The sequence below is a fragment of the Periplaneta americana genome, chromosome 12, assembly GCF_040183065.1.
Source record: "Periplaneta americana isolate PAMFEO1 chromosome 12, P.americana_PAMFEO1_priV1, whole genome shotgun sequence".
NCBI classification, from domain to species: domain Eukaryota; kingdom Metazoa; phylum Arthropoda; class Insecta; order Blattodea; family Blattidae; genus Periplaneta; species Periplaneta americana.
The window spans coordinates 124961323-124983617 of NC_091128.1; the positions used below are offsets into that span (position 1 = coordinate 124961323).

Below are 22295 nucleotides of genomic sequence, written 5' to 3' on the forward strand. Positions count from 1 at the left end.
TTTATTTCCTTGTTTACATATTTATTTACTTACTTTTATATATTTATTTATTTGTGAGGTATATTTATTTATTTTAATATTTTGTTAATTATTTAGTCATTAATTTAGTAATTTATTTATTTACTTATTTATTTATTGTATTTTATAGATAGATATATTCAGGAAATAAAATTAATTTATATTAACGTTGTATCAGATTCACTTTTCATAATAAATTAACAACTCTTAAATACCCATTCCCGTACAATCGATGTTTTCCTGTCCATAATATTCCTAGACTTTCATGCTCTAGTCTTGGCATTGACTTTTTTCCTATATCGACGGAGCAGTGTATTTGTGACTATGAAGCTCAATTAACTTACCTTGTATGTTTGCGAGTCTGTTGTGGAACCCCCATAGTTCATCGATGGGATGCTCTCTGTCCTGGATGTCAGGCAAGGATGCGACACGCTTCACGGCGTGTGCCATCGCCTCGGCAGGGACGGGTTCTAGCAATCACAATTAACCTCTGGCATGACGAGGCTGGAAGGTGCGAGACTGAGCAACATTACACGACACAGCAAGCGCACACCACTACAAGTGCAGTGTTAAGCTACTTCTAAACTAATTTATACGCCTATGTACTACTGACAAACAAATCACAGGACAGACAATTATCAACTAAATGTAGCAGTTTATAATCATAGCATTATAATGTAGTTACATAACTAAGTAATAAGGAACGGTATCAGATCCTTATAGTTATTATGTGTTCTCAAAAGTAATGTCGACGTTTTTTAGTTTCTGTTTTGTAAGATTTTAATGGTTTTCTTTAGTTGGACAATGCAATAATTTATAGGACGTTATGGTTATTGCGTATTGTGACCATGTGACAGTTGTAAATTGTTAATCAAAAGAATGTAAAATTATAAGTTTAAGATTAGAGTCCTTCTAAAGCACTACTGGAAACAAGAATGTAGCTGCAGCAACGGATTGAACAACATTCATTCATTAGATAGGTAGGTAGACAGGTAGATAGATAGACAGGTAGACAGATAGACAGACAGATAGATTAGACAGACAGACGGACAGACGGACGGACGGACGGACAGATAGACAGACAGACAGACAGACAGACAGACAGACAGACAGACAGACAGACAGACAGACAGACAGACAGATAGATAGATAGATAGATAGATAGATAGATAGATAGATAGATAGATAGATAGATAGATAGATAGATAGATAGATAGATAGATAGATAGATAGATAGATAGATAGATAGATAGATAGACAGATAGATAGATAGATCTATTCGTTCCATAATATTCTTACATTTCCTTTACAGCATAGAATAAAGAACATGTCCAATTCTTACCTTTAACAATAAAATGCAATACATATAAAATGCAAATATGAAATATGTACAGAATTAATACCTTAATTACAACAATATTTTATACAATGTAATATGTTCACCATTTAACAGTATTACAATATTTACACAGGAATGTGAAATATCAAGAATTCATCCATAGAATAGAAAGTGTGAGATATTAAGTAATTTTTTAGTTTTACCTTAAATAATGCAGGGTTTGGGCTATGATTCTTAATGTCTTCAGGAAGACTATTGAACATTTTTATCGCCATGTAACGTACTCCCCTTTGAAAGCATTCATTCATTCATTTACTTATTTGTTTATTTATTTACTTGAGTACTTATTTACTTGCTCATTTATTTTTTATTTTATTTACTGATTTACTCATTTATTTTTATTTATTTTGTCCATAACAGGGCAAAGTCACAATTAGAATAATAGACAGTATAAATAGATGCATACATATATATGCCTAACATAAAAATAAAAAAGAAAGTAAAAAGAGATAAATACAGATAAAAAGCAAGCTACATGTATAAATGCAAATGAAAATTGAGAAAAAACATAAATACAAGACACCTTATAAATATAAATGAAAATCACGGAAACCAAATTAATAAAAAAATTAAGAAATAAATAAATACTGGCAGTATACATAAAATATGTGAAATATGTAAATAAAAATTACGGAGTAACAATAGATAGCAATGTTATTTTAAATCAACTACCTTCAGTATTTTAATAAGAGAATGCTTAGCTTATATTTAACGTACCAAATGCTGAAATCTAGATCCCATGTTTTACATATTACATTAAATTTTGAATACATTTTTAACACTGGTAAATTTTATATGTGATAAGGTGTTTGTTTTTTCTTAATGTACCGGTAACAATTGAGGGTTTAATATTTTATACAATAAAAGTTGCTGAATAAGTAATTAAATTAAATTCAGCAAGTAAACTCTTGTACAAAATTTTGTTGTGGGCGGCCGAATAATATTAAAAAATAAAGGTACCTTGAAAATTGTTTTTGAAATTATTAATTTGTAGTTAATTGATAATTAGGAAGACAATTTTGTAATTCTATTTATCGTGTATAAAGAAATAATTAAAATTTGTTTAACGTACATATATTAATTTCAATTTGGCTGTCACATTTTTGCTTCTAAAAGATTCTGCCAGGTTTTGAGTATCGTAAACCGGGGTTAGATTAGCCTACCGCGTGTTACTTTGGCCCAAGACACACAAAATCCGTTTCTTTGTGAGAGACGTAGACTTTCATGTCCCGCCTGGAACCAAACTCTGATTTCTAGCAGTACACGTTACACTTGATCCACAGCAGAGAATCCGGATATGAAAATAAAGTGACAGTCACTTCACTATTTAATATTTTTCTGCAAGAATGCAAAGCAGGACTATGAATGTAACAACTGTCTTCAAAAATGCCAAAATGCTACCATATTTGTTTAGAAATATGATCGGATACGTCGTGGAAAGAATATATTATAAAGTGAAGGATATGTTGTCTACAGCATACGTTATGAGGAGAAGCAAAGAGATGGATGAACATATCAGATTTGGTTGCAAAACAGAGATGGCTAAAGAGTAAAGATGAGAAATTGTTTAATTTAAATTCATGGCTAACGGTTTAATTTGAAAAAAAATTATTAAAGACATTTCGTTTAGATTATTTTTACCTATCTGCTTGTATAGCAATCAGCCATTTCTCTTTGGCCATCACCGCAATAGAGCGCTGCAAACATTGGGCAAAGACTATTTTTTATCATGCTTAACTGTGCTTCATATAAGGAAAAATGCAATAAAAGTTTTGTTATATTTAACATTTAAGAATCACCTCTTAAATTTTGGTGCAAAGTTTACCATCCATCCTGCATAGTGGACGAAGCGTTATGGAAGCAATGAAATAATTACTGTGTATACAAGATTTCCTGGAAATGAAACAGGACGAATATACACTATCTACCAAAAAGTAATTGGGCATTGTTTTTGCCCCTTTAGAACCTCGTGGTACCACCTCTTGTTGCTGTAACAGCAGCCACCCTGTCAGGCATGCTCTCCACTAGTTTGTGTAGGATATCCACTGGAATGCGTCGCCATTCCTCTTGCAACACGGCACTCAGTTGGACAATGGAAGTTATCCGCATCTCCCAAGACATCAATCGCCGGTCCAATTTGACCCAAAGGTGCTCAATGGGATTGAGATCAGGGTTCTGTGCAGGCCAGTCCAACCGATGAACATTATTGTCTGCATACCACTGCATAGTAGCCGCCGAAACATGGGGCCAACTTCCATTGGCCAACTGAGTGCCATGTTGCAAGAGGAATGGCGACGCATTCCAGTGGATATCCTGCACAAACTAGTGGAGAGCATGCCTGACAGGGTGGTTGCTGTTAGAGCAACAAGAGGTGGTACCACGAGGTTCTAAAGGGGCAAAAACAGTGCCCAATTACTTTTTGGTAGATAGTGTATGATATTGAGATTATACGGTAACGATGATTATATTCAAAGCTCTCTCTTGTCCCACAGAATCATTACATCACTTCTTGTTTGGAATATATAATTAGGTTTTCTTTAATTTTTATTGGAATGAAAATGCCTACGATCACGTAAGAGTAAATACAATCTTCGTTAAATTTTGTAATTCTCAAAGATACGAAGCGTTTATTATGATTCTGTGAAAATGACATTGATTCTGATGGCAATAGAATTGTATGTAGTATATTATTTTCAAAATTGGAAATTAATTGGTCCCAATGTCCATGACTGCAGTCAGATATGCGTCTCCAATGTACATTCAGTTAATTTATTTGATTTATTTGTTGATATGCGTATGTATTTATTTACTATGAATTGTATGAATTTCTTAGTTCTATTCATACTAACATTCTACTTCATGTTCACATAAGTCCCTGTGTCATGCACGCCCATTTCCTGTGACGTTTTGTGTTGCACGGTGTAGAATTTTCGTCTACTGCAAGCAGTATGAATTTCACCTTGTTTTATTTGTCCGGTTGCGTAATATTGCACATGTGAACTCAGTATCTAGTTCCTCAATGGTTGTAGCATTAAGAAAGAGAACAATAATTTATTAACCTCAACTTACAAGAACAACGACCTCATAATGCGTTATCTAATCGTTGTAATTTTATTGCTTTACAGTACAAAATAAAAGCAAGTTCTCTCGAAGTGTACACTATGAAATTGCAGAAATTCTGCGTTTTTATTTGTACAAAGCATTCTAAAACTTTACTACTACACACACACTGTTCTACCTGGGAAAACTCTCCAGATCTTGATCTTCCACAAAATATAATTCGATAATTTTTCATTCGTGTTTTACCACAAGGCACCTAATACATCATAGCCGAAGGCTACGCAGATATATATTACACTCGCGCTTTGTTTCTGTTTTTTCAGCTAGTGTCTCATTAATAAATGTTATTTTCACACTAATTTATGTACATGTTGTTATTAATTCTTTACACTAAACTATGTCGTCTAAAAGCTGAACAAGATTAGATAAAGCAAGAAATTAATACACAGGGATATAAAACAGAACCAACAAACACTAAAATGTGAAAATATGGCGGAACTAGGTCGACAATGCAGAAAGAATTCAAGAGGATATTCTGAATCAACACTTAAGTTTTCGTCTTAGGAAAACAGAGGAAGGGAACGAATATACAAAAACTCTGGATTAACTTGCGAGACCGGGAAGATAAGTGTGCCTAATGCTTGGAGTGTGGGAAAAGTACAGTAAGTTATAAAAGATGAAGTAGAAGTAGGTACGAGAATAATAGGAGAAATAGTAGGAAAGTAGGAAGAAATGTCATAAAAGCGATAGAAACAATAAAAGGTAGTGCGGAAAATTGTGTTATAGAAATGGTATGAGGTGATCTAAAACAGAAAAAGATGATAGAAAAGTGGGGAAAATGTGGTAGAAAAGTGGGAAACTGTTATGGAAAAGTGGAAAAATGTGACGGTAAAGTGGAAAAGGTAATAGAAAAGTGACCTGTATAGCTGTATTCGCTAAACCATCTCCACGATTCTCTCCCGACCCCCGCAATATCATCACAGTGGATCTAAACACTAATATAATTTAGATTAGAGGCAAATATGTCATACATTACTTATTCAACACGTCAGCAGTTAAAAGGTAGATTAACATACTAGGTGACCATTTTCTATGCAGAACGTGAAGAGCTGCTCTGCGATCTTGTGTTATTACTCTGTGGGAAAGAGAAAGACATAATCTGTGACTAGAATATGATAGCGATCGTACTGCACAGGTTATATAACTATAATGGCTTTTAGAGAACGCGGTGGTTCATTGCCGCCCTCACATAAGCCCGCCATCGGTCCCTATCCTGAGCAAGATTAATTCAGTCTCTACCATTATATCCCACATATATCAAATCTACTTTTATATTATTCTTCCATCTACGCATCGGCCTCCCCAAAAGTCTCTTTCCCTCCAGTCTTCCAACCATCATTCTATATGCATTTCTGGATTCGCCCATACGTACTATATATCCTGCCCATCTCAAACGTCTGGATTTAATTTTCCTAATTATGTCAGGTGAGGAATACAATGCGTGCAGTTCTACATTGTGCTACTTTCTCCATTCTCCTGTAACTTCATCTCTCTTAGCCCCAAATATTTTTCTAAACCCCTTATTCTCAAACACCCTTAACCTCTGTTCCTCTCTCAAAGTGAGAGTCCAAGTTTCACAACCATACAAAACAACCGGTAATAGGCCTATAACTGTTTTATAAAATCTAACTTCCAGGTTTTTTGAGAGCAGACTGGATGACAAAAGTTTCTCAACCGAATATTTTGTTCTGTGTTTAATTTTCTCTCGAGTGTCATTTATATTTGTTACTCTTTCTCCAAGATATTTGAATTTTTAAACCTTTTCAAAGGATATAGTTACATGAAAGAAAATGAATAGAGAGAAAAGCTTAAAAGCTCTTTCAAAAGAAACCTATTCGCGATTCTCGTATTATAACATTGAACTCATTTAATCAAGAAACGTTAAGGCGAACAGTACTTGCTTTTTATAAGAAAAACTTTTTTTTTAATTGGTCATGTTACGACGCTTTATCAACTGCTACGCCTGAGTGAGATGGAAATGATAATTCCGGCGAAATGAGTCCAGGGTCCAGCGTCGAAAGTTGTCCAGCATTTGCTCTTAATGGGATGAGGGAAAACCCCGGAAAAACCTCAACCAGGCAACTTGTTCCAACCAGGATTTGAACGCGGGCCCGGTCGTTTCTCGGTCAGGCGTACTAACCAGCGAATAGGGATTACATAGAATGGACACTGAGCGAATTTTCCTGTTTTGTTTCTCTGTGCGCCGGGGTTTAGTTCAACTTTCAAGCGCTAGAGGTTAGTGTAATAGAACACACGCTAAGATAATCTATACTAATAATAAATCTGTAGCCGAAATTTTTCTGGTAATTTTCGATTTTCCAAAAATAATTGGTCCTAACATATACAATTAACCACCCTGAAACCGAAAATCGCTTTTTTTGAAATTCTTGTTTGTATGTCTGTCTGTTTGTCTGTATGTTTGTTACCTTTTCACGCGATAATGGCTGAACGAATTTCGATGAAAATTGGAATATAAATTAAGTTCGTTGTAACTTAGATTTTAGGCTATATGGCATTCAAAATACATTATTTAAAAGAGGGGTTATAAGGGGGCCTGAATTAAATAAATCGTCCACACGTATGGAGTAACGGTCAGCGCGTCTGGCCGCGAAACCAGGTGGCCCGGGTTCGTGTCCCGGTCGGGGCAAGTTACCTGGTTGAGGTTTTTTCCGGGGTTTTCCCTCAACCCAATACGAGCAAATGCTAGGTAACTTTCGGTGCTGGACCCCGGACTCATTTCGCCGGCATTATCATCTTCATTTCATCCAGACGCTAAATAACCTAGATGTTGAAACAGAGTCGTAAAATAACCCAATAAAATAAAATAAAATAAATTATATAAATCGAAATATCTCGCTTATTATTGATTTTTGTGAAAAATATTACATAACAGAAGTTTCTTTAAAAATAATTTCCGATAAGTTTTATTCCTTGAAAAATTTTGATAGGACTGATATTTAATGAGATAAATGATTTTTAAAATTAAAATAATTGCCATCTAAGGCCATGTAATGAATTAAAAACAAATGACTTCGTCTATAAGGGGCCTTGGACAGCAACAATCGAAAGGTATGAAAGATAGCCTACAGATAATGTGTATGTGTTTGTATGAAGTAATATCAGAAGCTAAATTAACCGATTTGTATAATTAATTATTAATTCACCATTGGAAAGTATAGTTTCTCTAGATGGACATAATGCTATAATGTTATTACAGTAACGTCTGAGTGAATCGAGGACAGGTAAGTTTAAAATAGCTTCTTATGCACAGAAAACCTGATAGGCTATTCTGTACATTCGTTTCCTGTATTTCCTAAAATAATTTTTATGACCAAATGAGTGGTCTCTGGATCAAAATGATCGCATTTTAATTATGCAAATACAATTTAAATTAAGTAAAATAATAAACGATTTATCCTTATATCAAACACGAATGTTCCCTGGGTCAAATGTCCTATTTTAATTATGTACGGTAATTACTTTATATCTATTTCTAACGGGTGCAGTGGAGCGCACGGGTACGGCTAGTAATTGAATATAAGAGTTGAGGCAGAGGATCCAAACATCGCCTCCATTATTGCGTAATCCAGTAACGCTTTGTTTCCAATAAATTGAAGTTACCAGCTTTTCCTTATTTCTCAGTGACAACCTAGTTGTAATAATATTTTTTTATGTTTTATATATAATAAATTATATTATAAAATAATATAATACATTATAAAATGATGTATCAGATTCGTTTAATATTTCTATATAATATAATATAGGTAGGCCTATATGGTTTAGTTCTCATAGGAGTTTTGTTTTTCCATTTTCAGTGCTATCAAATCATTACATATTTTAATTGTTGTTGGGGGTCAACGTCTCAACTCTCATTATAAAGGAACTCTGGAGTCTAGACATTACAGTTAATAACGGATTTATTATTTCATGGATCAATTTATTTCATTTGAGTACATAATGTACCTAAATGCATTAATTGTATGTGCTATATTTTCGCTGTGTCGACTGCTAGCTGGTGTGATGTCAGTGCCAACTCCAGGAAGAAAGCAAAATCTCACGCTCAAGCTGGTTTGAAGGTCATTGAAATCAGTCCTGCATCAATGGTGCCGACGCGAAGTGTCCATACTGTATAATTATCTATACGCTGTACTAACAGTTATTTCACAGCGGTGGACCGAGAAAAGGTTTGTACCCAGTTTAGACGATATTTTACCGGAAACTCGCAAAATGCGAAACGCTACAATTTAAAATTTCACGTTCCCCTTTGCGGGAAGTGTTACATAAAAGCTGTTGGATTCCAGTACAGCAGAAAAGAGCAATATAATAAATATTTAATTAAACATGGCGACATTGTTGCCGTCGCAATGAGTTTTCAAGAATAATGAGAAAAATTAGAGAATTAGGAAGACCTATAACATTTTTAAGTGAAATTAGTTTTAGTATAGTTCTGTATTTTGCATTCTTATATATTTCTTTAGTTCAAATTGTTTTCATCAACATACAGCTTATTCCGAATCTTACCGGACCTCTGGACAACAATGACGTCACGCTGCAGCGAAATAGGAACAAAATTGTTGGAAGGATCGATGGCTGTCATGGCGACTGTATAAGTTGTTGTCTGTGCTACGCTAGCAAAATTTTGCGAAATTTCCGTACTGCCATCTCGTTCAAAGAAAAGAGAGCATAAACAATTTATTTCTTGAACCGGTAGTAATAACTGGTCCGTTGACATGTTCGCTCATAAGCCATTAACATATTGTTTTTACGTTGTTCTCATTACAAACAACATAGCAGAACTAAAGCAGAACACACCGCCATGACACAAAAGTGCACTATGTCATTCGTCTGCTAGTTCTCGCCATATACAAGAACCAATTAGATTCACTGATGACGGCTGATGGAGTCTGCCACCACCTCTGCAAGCTGATGGCACCGGTGCGACACCGGTGGAGCATCAGTGACGCCATCGGTGAAATTCGGAACACCGTGATGCCATCAGATTGCTCAGCGCTAAGATTCGGAATACGCTGTTATAGTTCTGAAATGTCGTACATAGTAACCCCGCTTCGAAGCGGAGGTGGTCAGACCATTTGAAATTTCAGCGGGAATCTTCCCTCTATATGAAAAACAGAGTAGATGTACGCTGGCTCCGTAAAGTGATAGAGATCTCATGGCAAAATTTAATCTCCTATGAGAACTCGAGCCAGACCATGAGGCCTTACACCACGCAGCTATGGCGCGAGACAAGGTAAGTAAACAAAATTAATAAAGTAATTGAGAACGGTCTGGTGTGGACGCTGGCCATACTGCCAGAAAGTCTCTCTATTTAAGAATGGCTATTGTTTGTTCAAAATTCTCAGAAAAGTTTGGTACGAGCGAGCCAACAGTGTAATCGTTGAAGAGCTTGACGATGGTAGTGAAATAATGGTAAGGAGAATGGGAATTCCTCTAGAGAACTTCTGTGAATATCACCATTGTCCACCAACAATTGCGCTCGGACTCGCAACAATTTTAATTCTTGTCTCGAGCTTACGTAATCATGATAGTCACTCCAAAACTTCTCCCCTTTGGATGATTTCCAAGATCAGAGAAGAGAGAGTCATGCTTCTGTTTCACACTGCATCAAAGCATTGCCTGTAATGCTAGCCAAGTAATAGTACAGAAAATACTATTTTTAAACACCAGTAGACCAGATAAATGTGTCATAGCGTCACACAGGTCCTTCAAAACAAATGTTTCAAGGTTATGAAATACACTCTCTCCAAGTCTTTACATTCATGTTAAATTAAATACATTTAAATTGCATATTTTAATGTCTCCTCTCATATTACTTACTGGCTTTTAAGGAACCCGGAGGTTCATTGCCGCCCTCACATAAGCCCGCCATTGGTCCCTATCCTGAGTAAGATTAATCCAGTCTCCACTATCATATCCCACCTCCCTCAAATCCATTTTAACATTATCTTCCCATCTACGTCTCGGCCTCTCCAAATGTATTTTTCCCTCCGGCCTCCCAACTAACACTCTATATGCATTTCTGGATTCGCCCATACGTGCTACATGCCCTGCCCATCTCAAAAGTCTGGATTTAATGTTCCTAATTATATCAGCTGAAGAATACAATGCGTGCAGCTCTGCGTTGTGTAACTTTCTCCATTCTCCTGTAACTTCATCCCTATTAACCCCAAATATTTTCCTAAGAACCTTATTCTCAAACACCCTTAATCTCTGTTCCTCTGTCAAAGTGAGAGTCCAAGTTTCACAACCATACAGAACAACCGGTAATATAACTGTTTTATAAATTCTACCTTCCAGATTTTTTGACAGCAGACCAGATGACAAAAGATTCTCAACCGAATAATAACAGGCATAGCCCATATTTATTCTGCGTTTAATTTCCTCCCGAGTAGCATTTATATTTGTTACTGTTGATCCAAGATATTTAAATTTTTCCACCTCTTCGAAGGATAAATCTCCAATTTTTATAGTTCTATTTCGTACAATATTCTCGTCGTGAGACATAATCATATACTTAATCTTTTCGGGATTTACTTCCAACCCTATCGCTTTAATTGCTTCAAGTAGAATTTCCGCGTTTTCCCTAATCGTTTGTGGATTTTCTTCTAACATATTCATGCCATCCGTATAGACAAGAAGCTGATGTAACCCGTTCAATTCCAAACCTGTCCCCTGTAATACAAATAAGTGATAACTTTTGTGAATGTATTATATTGTACGTCTGAAACGGCTCCATATGTCGTAGGGAAGTATTTTATCCTAAATGAATTCTTGTATAATATTTCTTAAATCATGTTGCCTTAAATGCTAGTCTTGTTCCATGCAGAGTTGTCACATTCTCTCATCAGGAATCTAGAACAAATGATAATACTGCATTCATACCATAAAGAATTGAATTAATTCAATTTGCAATATAACTGATTTTGTTCGTTTTATGTATTTCAACTAATTACATAAGTTAGGGCCTAAACGTTTAATTTTGTTACATTTTTACTAGATTATAAAATTTTCTTCCAAGTCTCGAAAAATATTGTCATATTACAGCCTGACCTATACATAAAAACGCATGATACAGTGTTTAAATCCTATCAAATAATAAATCAACTTCCAAAGAGAGTAAGGAATAAAATCTGCATAATATCTAATACATACTATAGTATTATCATTTTTATTTCAATTCAACCGCATAGGAGGCACCAGGTAGAGTTGACGACTTTAAAAAATAAATAAGAAATTTTAAAAATAATTTTACGGAAATGAGAAAAAATCATATTTTTACAACTTTTTGACATTCTAGGACAAATAAACTCAATTCAGGACACACCATTAAAATCCAGAACAATCCTGGGATATCCAGAACATCTGGCAATCCTGGTTCCACGTTACCCTACTATTGAAAGCGAGAAATCTCTGTAACTTGTGAGAGATGAATATAAAATTATCAGAAAAATACAGAAGACTTGCGTCCTAATAAAATCATCGAAGTAATGGCAGAGATGCAGTAATTAATTCGGCATTACTGTATATAAAACCGATTCTTATTTACATTTCATTTAAAATTCCGCATTACATCAAAATATATTAAATCTGTAGTAGTAGTAGTAGTAGTAGTAGTAGTAGTAGTAGTAGTAGTAGTAGCAGTAGTACTAGTAGCGGTAGTAGTATTAGCAGCAATAATAGTAATGATGATAGGCTAATAATAATAATAATAATAATAATAATAATAATACTAATAATAATAATAATAATAATAATAATAATAATAATAATAATAATAGTAAAGGATGAATATTTCTCAAATAGCCTGAAAATCCTTCAATAAAGAAAAGATTCATATTCTGAATTTAATAAAATTTATTCTCCACTGCTACAAATATGTAACACATGAATACTTACACATAAATTTAAAATTGCATCTTACATATCAACTAGAATAATGCAAGTCTCAGATGGTTTAATAATAGTAAGGATTATAATATACCAGTATATATACACATTTAAATTTAAATAAATTCTCACTATATTATTATTATTATTATTATTATTATTATTATTATTATTATTATTATTATTATTATTATTATTATTATTCAAAAACATTTTCAATGTATAGGCTAAGTACAGTAGACCTGACACAGCGAAACTTCCACGTTCTCATTTCTTGTTGCTGTTATCAAGACTGTCCACCTGAGAAATATGGCATGCCACTCACGCTCGTATTTTACATTCTTGATGTATTTGTATGCCACATTTTAAGTTGTCGTTATATTACATTTGCCCATCTATGTGCAAATGCAATTCATATTAAATCCCCTTTCTAAGTAGGCTGCAAAGGCCATTCAAATTTGAGATAATAATAGCGTAATTCAGAAATGTTATGATGAGAAAGTAATAGTAGTAGTATTGGTAGTGGTGGTGGTGGTGGTGGTGGTGGTGGTGGTAGTAGTAGTAGTAGTAGTAGTAGTAGTAGTAGTAGTAGTAGTAGTAGTAGTAGTAGTAGTATTAGTAACAGGTGTACGCCTGAAAACAGGTTTCGCTTACATTAGCACGGTGCCGTTCGAAAGTGGAATGGACAAGTAAACAGCCCGTTTAACGGTGATTCAGCGTGTCAGCTTTTGTCAATAAAATCTCGCAACATACTACATTACATTTTAGATGGAATTTTTTTACTTATCTTGCAAAAATTGCTCGAACTGTCGACTGCTGAAAATTTAGCACACTTTTTGTATGATTTATTCGTATATTACAACTTATGTATCATAAATGAAGATTCGCTGTTGTAATGTGTACTACATTGCCATGAACTGAACTGCACTGAATGGAAGTCAACTGTATACTAATATTTTAGCCTTGACGTCTTCAATTTGTGTTATTTGTTCATGCAACACATAATCTACCTACTCTCGATCTAGGAAAAATGTACACACTATTTCTTCAGCAGTCGCGCTCGAGCTACAATAATAAAAGACACTACAGACGTTATTTAGAATTGAAATTTAATGTATGAGAAAAATAGTCCACTAATTTTACCTGGAGCCCTCTATCCAGCGTAAGATCGTAAATGTACGACACAACTTACAGCTTTACTTTCATCCCGGAATAAGACATGCTGAGAATTTTATCGTCATTTAAAATCCATTTTATTCGGCCGGATATAAACACGCGGAACTCAGATCCAACAACAAACATGAAAAACGCCAGACCACAATGACAACTTAAAAGTTTAAGAAACCGAAGTACTGCATACGAAAGAAACCTGTCCCACATCCGTTAATTTTCACTGTAAATAGTAAAGAATTAGCACGAAATTACATCATTAAATAAGTTTTGTGGTTGAAATAATCAGGAATGACAGTCATTCAATAATGACATTATCACTAATAATATTTATAATCAATGCGATATAAATAATGTGTATATAGGACATTCATTATCACATGAAACTTATTTTCGCTGAGAGGAAGAAGAAAGTGGACTGGGAAGCTTCCCTCCCTCGCTACGCTTCAACTTGTAGCTAGCTAGTCCATTTAACCCCACCACATGGTTTTTGCTATAAACTATGGCGCACGTATGCATTTGGTTTCATGAGATAGCGAATGGCCTGCAAGTCTCTAAATAAATAAGTACCACCACTGTCACCATCCAAGTCTTCGTTGTGTCCACACCTGTGGAGTAATGGTCAGCGCGTCTGGCTACGAAACCAGGTGGCCCGGGTTCGAATCCCGGTTGGGGCAAGTTACCTGGTTGAGGTTTTTTCCGGGGTTTTCCCTCAACCCAATACGAGCAAATGCTGGGTAACTTTCGGTGATGGACCCCGGACTCATTTCACCGACATGATCACCTTCATATCATTCAGACGCTAAATAACCTAGATGTTGATACAGCGTCGTAAAATAACCCAATAAAATAAAAAAAAAGTCTTCGTTGTTTTGGTCATTTTCGTTGTCGCGGACATTTCCGTCACAGTTCTTATCATGGATATTTTGGTGTGTTTTACCATAATCATCTATCAGACTTCCGGTGTCACGTTGTTTTCGTATTTGTTGTAACCTACACTAACTGCCCCAAACCATAAGCATGTTTGTAGGTCTTCAACGTTCACTGAATATATTTTATTTCTATAGAATCCTATCACTGCGAATTTGATTTCTGAGATTATATTTCCCATTAGTTTATAGTTCTTTGTATTTCTTGTTTAACTGTCAGTTTTTTTGTCCACTTATTTACGATACCTGTAGATGCAGGAATTATTGTAATTATTAGACCTCGGAACTTCATGCAATTGCATGTTTTTATTGATTTGGTGTATTTAAAAAGTAAAAGTGGATTTTGCCGATCTTTACGTTCAAATAAAGCCAACTTTATTTTGCATAAATGTATATTTTGTGGGTTTTCACTTTTAAATGTACAGATATAGGAGAGAGTTGGGTAGTATCGGACATCGGGTAATATCGGACAGTGGTGTTTCTTTCATCTACCACCAGATGGTAGTAGCAGTGTTCAGATGTCGTATACAGAAACGTAACCATGTCACTTAGGTACTATCATTTCGTGGTAGATGAAAGAAACATCACTGTCCGATATTACCCGATGTCCGATACTACCCAACTCTCCCCTATATATATTTTTATTTTGTACTAGCCGTACCCGTGCGCTCCGCTGCACCCGTTAGAAATAAATATAAAGTAATTACATAATTAAAATAGGACATTTGATCCAGGGAACATTCGTGTTTGATAGAAGGATAAATCGTTTAATATGTTACTTAATTTGAATTGCATCCAAATGATTAAAATGCGATCATTTTGGTCCAGAGACACTCATTTGGTGCAATGACAATTCCTTTAACATGTTTCTTAATTTTTATTACATGCAACCATAGTTTAATGAAGATTGGCATCATTTAGATTTAATGTGTATATTTTATTTTACTTGTTATAGGTTTCCATTGAATTATGGTAATAACTTAATTTTAACCCTTGTTTCCTACGTATTCAGTAAATGGCGCTTGACCCACTATGGTTCTGAACCCTTCAAATAACTTAAATTCTATTATACAATATTACATATTATATTATTTCAGAAGTTACTGTAATAACATTATAGCATTATGTCCATCTAGAGAAACTACACATTCCAATGGTGAAATAATAATTATACAAATCGGTTAATTGAGCTTCCGATATTACTTCTTACAAACACAGAAACATTCTCTGTAGGCTATCTTTCATAGCTTTCGATTGTTGCTGTCCAAGGCCCTTATAGACGAAGTCATTTGTTTTTTAATTCATTACACGGCCTTAGATGGCAGTTATTTTAATTTTAAAACTCATTTCTCATTAAATATCAATCCTATCAAAATTTTTCAAGGAATAAAACTTATCGCAAATTATTTTTAAAGAAACTTTTGTTATGTAACATTTTTCATAAAAATCAATAATAAGCGAGATATTTCGATTTATTTAATTCAGGCCCCCTTATAACCCCCCTTTTAAATAATGTATTTTGAATGCCATATAGCCTATAATCTAAGTTACAACGAACTTAATTTATATTCCAATTTTCATCGAAATCCGTTCAGCCATTATCGCGTGAAAAGGTAACAAACATACAGACAGACAGACATACAAACAAAAATTTCAAAAAAGCGATTTTCGATTTCAGGGTGGTTAATTATATATGTTAGGACCAATTATTTTTGGAAAATCGAAAATTAACAGAAAAATTTCGGCTACAGATTTATTATTAATATGGATATTTACTGTAAATGCATTATATGAACATCTTTCCTATTGGATCTCATTGCACAAACATTTTAAGTGGTTACTGCACATTTCTACTTCAGGCCTAATGTACATTGTTTCTTTTTTGGAATGTCTTCAATATTCTAAAGTATTTTGAAAAGTTCAATGTGATATAAATGAAGAATTTTATTTTTTAAACATTTATATACCTGAATTAAAAATAAAATAAAAAAATTTTGGGGCCCCAGGGGTCAAAATTGTCCCCAAATTTTTATTTTCTGCGAAAACTTGATTTGGGAATTTTGCATCCCCAGAATGATTAAGTTATGTGACCAGTTTTTTCTAATTGTTTTCAATATAAATTCAGGTCTGAAGAAGTTAAGAAGTTTAATTTCTGCCTCGCGTAGAGGCTAAATACTTATTTAGGATGATATTGTATTTTATTATTGTTATTATTATTATCATAATTATTAAGTTATTATTGTTACTAGTATTATTATATTGTTGTTGTTTAATCAACTGTCCAAAGGCATGTTAAACCTCACAGGTAATATAAAAAGACACCACTTATGAGGCAACTAAGCCAGGAGATAATGGGTAGGGTAGCCAGAACCTTTCCCCCCCCCCCCAGTGCATACATCGCCAACTAGCTACATATTACACAAATCAGACTTCAGATGTATACAAACAATAATTGTTCTTCCTCTGACACATATTGTCAAGTGAGATGTACTGCCTGATAATAGATGTAGGTACATATCAACCAGAACCTGAATCAGAGGATATTATTATTATTATTATTATTATTATTATTATTATTATTATTATTATTATTATTGTTATTACAAATAGTCTATTAAGTAAATAGCGATACCGGTATTTGGTTTTTTTCACACTAAAAATGTTGGCGTATAACAATATCATAAAAAATAACACTAATAATGTTTACTGTGTGGTTTAAAGTTTTGCGCCCTATTCATTTGTGACGTCAGACAGTATCCATGACTATGCAATTACGTGTGCAACAAATCCACCCCATTATTCGTGATTGTTTGTTTACGTTAGGTTAGCCCATTCAAAAGCTTGTCCATTCTACCTTTATCCTGAACAAAAACATGGACACCTCTCTTGGTGCCGCAAGACTCGAGACTGTACAATAATATAGCTAAAATAACATAACATTTCAAAATATTTAATACACATATCTGTTAAAGCTATATTTTGTTTCACGGTTTTCAATTCAAGCACAAATTCTGTTAGATAATTCTTAAACACAAAATGTTCTCGAAATTTACGGTCTGTGGTGTATTGTTCCATGCACGAAAAACAATTATTCGAGAAAAAAATAATATCAGCTGATTATTTTGCTATGTATACCTACATATATTTATATATCCTAACGTTATTTTTAATGAAAATGATTTTATTTCATATATGGGCCTATCAATCGCGGTTATATTCATTCATAGGTGTTTCAAAGGGTTGATCAATAATTCATAAGACATCTCTGTACGAAAATAAACAAATAATGACATGTCTTAACAGCTGAAAACTTTTAACTTATACGCAAGAAAATCTTGAGTTCAATATTTAATACCACCACAACAATTTCTTTGTAGGTACTCAATGTTACAAGGAAATAACAATGACGGAAATTGAATTCAATTATTTATTCCGGTAGAGTTAAAGCCATGAGGCAATCTCTTCCACACTACCAATTGAAACAATAAACATAGTAATATTAATACTAATACTTGATAATAAAAATATGCAAAATAAAAAAATAGTAATAATAGCGCCAAGCTAAATGTGAAGATGTAGAATTATGAATGATCAATTGTCTTTAAAATACGAAATGAATGATTACATGTCATTAGAGACCGAACCTACTACGTTATAGACCTATGAAGCAGGACTAATAGCATGCTGAAAATAAAACAGCCGTGATTTAAGAGCGAAGCACATTGGTAAAATGATGTTATTTTGTGCAATGCAGCATAACCTTTGCACCACTACTATGTATTCTATTCAACCACATTGTGATGACGCAACGAATTACTTACCTGTTGAATAGTAAACTACAGAGCGAATTTAAAACGACAGCATTGCTATCAACAATGTAACATCGCGCACCGATTTCAAATGAAGAACTGAGTAACATACGTCACTGCTCTGTAGAAAGCCAAGACACTAAAATTAAACGTTAAAGAGATGACGCTTAGGTAGGTGTATCCTACATTTGGATTGGTGCCACGTTCTCTTAGGTACGGTAACATGTATTCAAGTTTCTTTTAATATTGACTGTACTTTTTGTCACTACGTAGTTTTCAGAAACGACGACAGAGGCCAGCAGTAAATATGTTGGCGTCATAAAAGTGTAGAATTCTCCTGAAAGATGGCGCGCAGTCTTGTAGCGTAAGAAAGGCCAACGTTTGAAAATCAAGAATTATGTTTACATCTTACGCCAGGGTTTCTCAAACTTTTTTGAAGTGGGGACCACTTTTTTAAGTCAGAACAGTTCCAGGGACCACCTTACACTTGTTCCCTTCGAAAGAAAATTTATCATTTTTGTAGCATATTTTAATACCAGTATATTTGGATTTTAAAACAGAATTAATTAATTAAAATTAATTTAATTCAATTAATTATATATTATCAACTAATTAAGTTAATTTATTAGAAGAAAATTCTTCTTTTTTTCATAATTCAAGACTATTAGAGTTTGGATTATCTTTAACTTATTAACTAAACAAAATAAATAAATGTTGGTACTCACATTAATGAGATGGATGAGCCTGCCGATTCTTGTACAATTGTTAGGCCTATATATTTGGATGTATGCTGGTAAGCTTAAGTCGGAGATCGTCACATACATTGAATCGATCTCGATTCTTTATTTTTATTAGAGTTAGTGATGAAAACCCTTTCCTCATACAGATACGTAGAAGCAAACCGAATTATGATCTATAAAGCACCATTGTACAGTTCACTATAGGCTATTCTCTTTTCATTTGTGACGAGGTCCACAAATTAACCATACCTTCCGCTTGGAATTTCATTTTAAGTCCGGTGTCATCCGAGAGTTCAATTAACTGTTCTCTTTCACTCAATGAAAGTTTGTTAGTTTCAATATCGCAATGAAAGGGATCACGAACCCATAAAAATTCATCATATTTAATTGGAAAATAAGTTTCAAATTGTGACCTCAGAGTTTCAAAATGCGAACATAGTAGGCCTATGTCTCTGCAGAATTCTTTTCCAATAACGAAATAATTTTCAACCAAAAAAGATTCTAGGGCTGGAAATGGTGGACAATTCCTCTGTTTTAAGCAACTGACCCACAAATCAAGTTTTCTCTCGAACCCCTATATTTTCTCATGCGCATTGAGAACAGTCAAAGAATTACCTTGTAGACAGAGATTTAGTTCGATTAGTTTTGAGAATACATCTGAGAGCTATGCCAATGTACTTAGCCACATGTCATCAACTGATGTGTAGGGAAAAGATGTCGAGAAACATCACGTTCATAGTGCTTTAAGTCCCTCTTTTGTTGCTGAGAGTAGAGTGGGAAGTCGGTAGACGAGTAGGGTACCGGTAATAAATTTAATAATATGTTAGTAAGTACTGGGAGAAAAAGTGAAAGGCAATTATTGACATGTGTCATTTACAAACTCTGAGATTTTCAGCTATAGTGTGATACGCAATTCGTTTGAATTTTATTTTTTCTTCTGTCCTTTTTGAAGGACCACAAGGGCAGACCTCGAGGACCACAGGTGGTCCGCGGCCCATAGTTTGAGAAACGCTGTCTTACGCCATTCTACGAAATAGTCATTCAATTTTGGGTCAAATACTGCTTAAAAATTAATATAAATGAATAGCTTACAACAAAGGGAATTAGCAATAGTAAAGGTATCCCCGTAACATGCCATGAAGGCACTTGGGGGGGCATGGAGGTAGAGCCCCATGCTTTCCATGACCTCGGCACTAGAATGAGGTGGTGTGGTCGGCACCACGCTCTGACCTCCTTTTACCCCCGGGAAAGACCCGGTACTCAATTTTATAGGAGGCTGAGTGAACCTCGGGGCCGTTCTGAAAGTTTGGCAACGAGAAAAAAAGACGTACTTATTTTTTTTATAATAACAGTCACAGCGGCAACACTAGTAATAGCAGTCGCAGTATGAATAAATTTGTAGTAGCAGCAGTAAACTTATAGTAGTGGTGGATTAGTAATAATAAAACAGTAGCAGTGTTAACAGAAACGTCATTTAGTAGAAGCATTCCCACTCCCCCCCCCCTCGAGTTTCAGATTAAAAAAATGAGTAGAGCCACAGTATAGCTATTCATACAGTAAGGAAACTATGTTAATAGGGCTATGACAAAATGTTACCTTAGCATCACTAGCGCTACTGGTGCGAATAACTATAACTACATGCTCACCGTATCTATTAACTTGGAAAAATAAATAAACGCATCACAAAATATGTCATATTACATAAAGAGAAACACATTATTGGATGTCTGACATCTTAAATTTAAATAAATTTAAACAAGATAACAATATGGAAAGTAACTAATTATTTTACTTGAGAACTGGCACTAATTTCACATGCCACTTAATCTGTGCCTTAAATGAAATGTACTGCAGTCCCTGTTATTACAAGTGTAATGATTCCAAAATGATTGATTGCAACGTTTAATATCACTGATTTTATTAAAAATAATAAATTATACATTAATGGAATAGAAATAGGATCATTATTATACTCGTACAATAAATGTAATTAAAAATCATTAACAAAATTAGGTATAGGGGAGAGTCGGGTAGTATCGGACAGTGCGTTTCTTTCATCTACCACCATATGGTAGTACCTGAATGACATGGTTACGTTTCTCTATGCGACATCACAGAAACGTAACCATGTCAATCAGGTACTATCATCGTGTGGTAGATGAAAGAAACTCACTGTCCGATATTACCCGATGTCCGATACTACCCGACTCTCCCCTATAGTCGCGTCGCTGTTATTTCCGGCATGACTCCCCTTTGCTTACGCCTTAGAAAGTGAAGTCTCTATAAAGTCTAGGTAGGTAATATCGTTCGCCATTTATTCTTTCGTTGCCGAGCTACCAGACGAGGAATCTATTTGCCGCACCGTTAAACATTATCATGTCGTAGCTCCTATGATAATAAATCGACTCTCATAAGAGCTGCGACATGATAATGTTAAACGGTGTAGCAAATAGCGTCCTCGTGTGCTTCCTTTTAATGCCAACGAAAAAACCAAAATGGCGGGCGATTATATTCATTATTTACCGAGCCTTAGGTACTGCATAACGTCAGCAGCAGCGAATGACAAGACTCACACGTTTAAATATAGCCGATCTGCAACGTGATTGGCTGCCGGAAATAAGAGCGACGCGATTATAAAATATACTCATACCGAGATATTATCAATATTGACAACAATTGTAATTCACACTTTTTAACAACACCTGAGAGTTTTGGAACTTTAGACAAGCAAAAGTTTAAGATTTTTAAGAACCCATAAAAAATGTAAATAGACTACAGAGTGCGGTGATAGGAAAGACCTTGTTTGCGATGTTATGCAGAAAAAATTAGAATATATAGACGTCCAAGTGTACCGCCGGTACAGCAGTTTACTTCTTTTCATTAGCATTGTTTTATACAAGCTTTAACATCAATGGCATATCGCGTGTTTAGAATCTCTTGGTATATCAGTAGCCTGTTCAGTATTGTTGAGATTCTGTTTCTATTGTCGTGTGTTATAGATTGCTTGTGTTCATGTACCTAACTGATTTGGATTTTGTTTTAATATAATAGGCTTATATGTGATATTGGTAATTAAGGCAGTGATAAACCGTGGTATGTAAATTACAATCTGATATATTCATAAACTGGCTGTTTTGGAAGTGTTCCGTGCATGGACGGCAATTTGCACTGAAATATTTTGTATTTTAATTAGCAAGTTCTC

The 22295-nt window shown here is 34.5% G+C and overlaps 1 protein-coding gene across 5 annotated transcripts in view; it reads right to left on the reverse strand.

Moving 5' to 3' along the window:
* Axs (Abnormal X segregation) overlaps window positions 1-18523 on the reverse strand; it is a 101328-nt gene extending 82805 nt beyond the window's left edge. For 2 of the 5 annotated variants that reach the window (XM_069842053.1, XM_069842050.1), the window contains exons 1-2: window positions 18366-18523; window positions 363-522 (exon numbers count right to left, since the gene is read on the reverse strand). In XM_069842053.1, coding sequence (XP_069698154.1) covers window positions 363-404 — 42 coding nt within the window. In that variant the 5' untranslated portion in view covers window positions 405-522; window positions 18366-18523. The remainder of the gene's footprint in view (window positions 1-362; window positions 523-18365) is intronic. The other 3 variants (XM_069842051.1, XM_069842054.1, XM_069842052.1) reach the window with 3 other exon arrangements.
* Between the last annotated feature and the right edge of the window lie 3772 nt (window positions 18524-22295).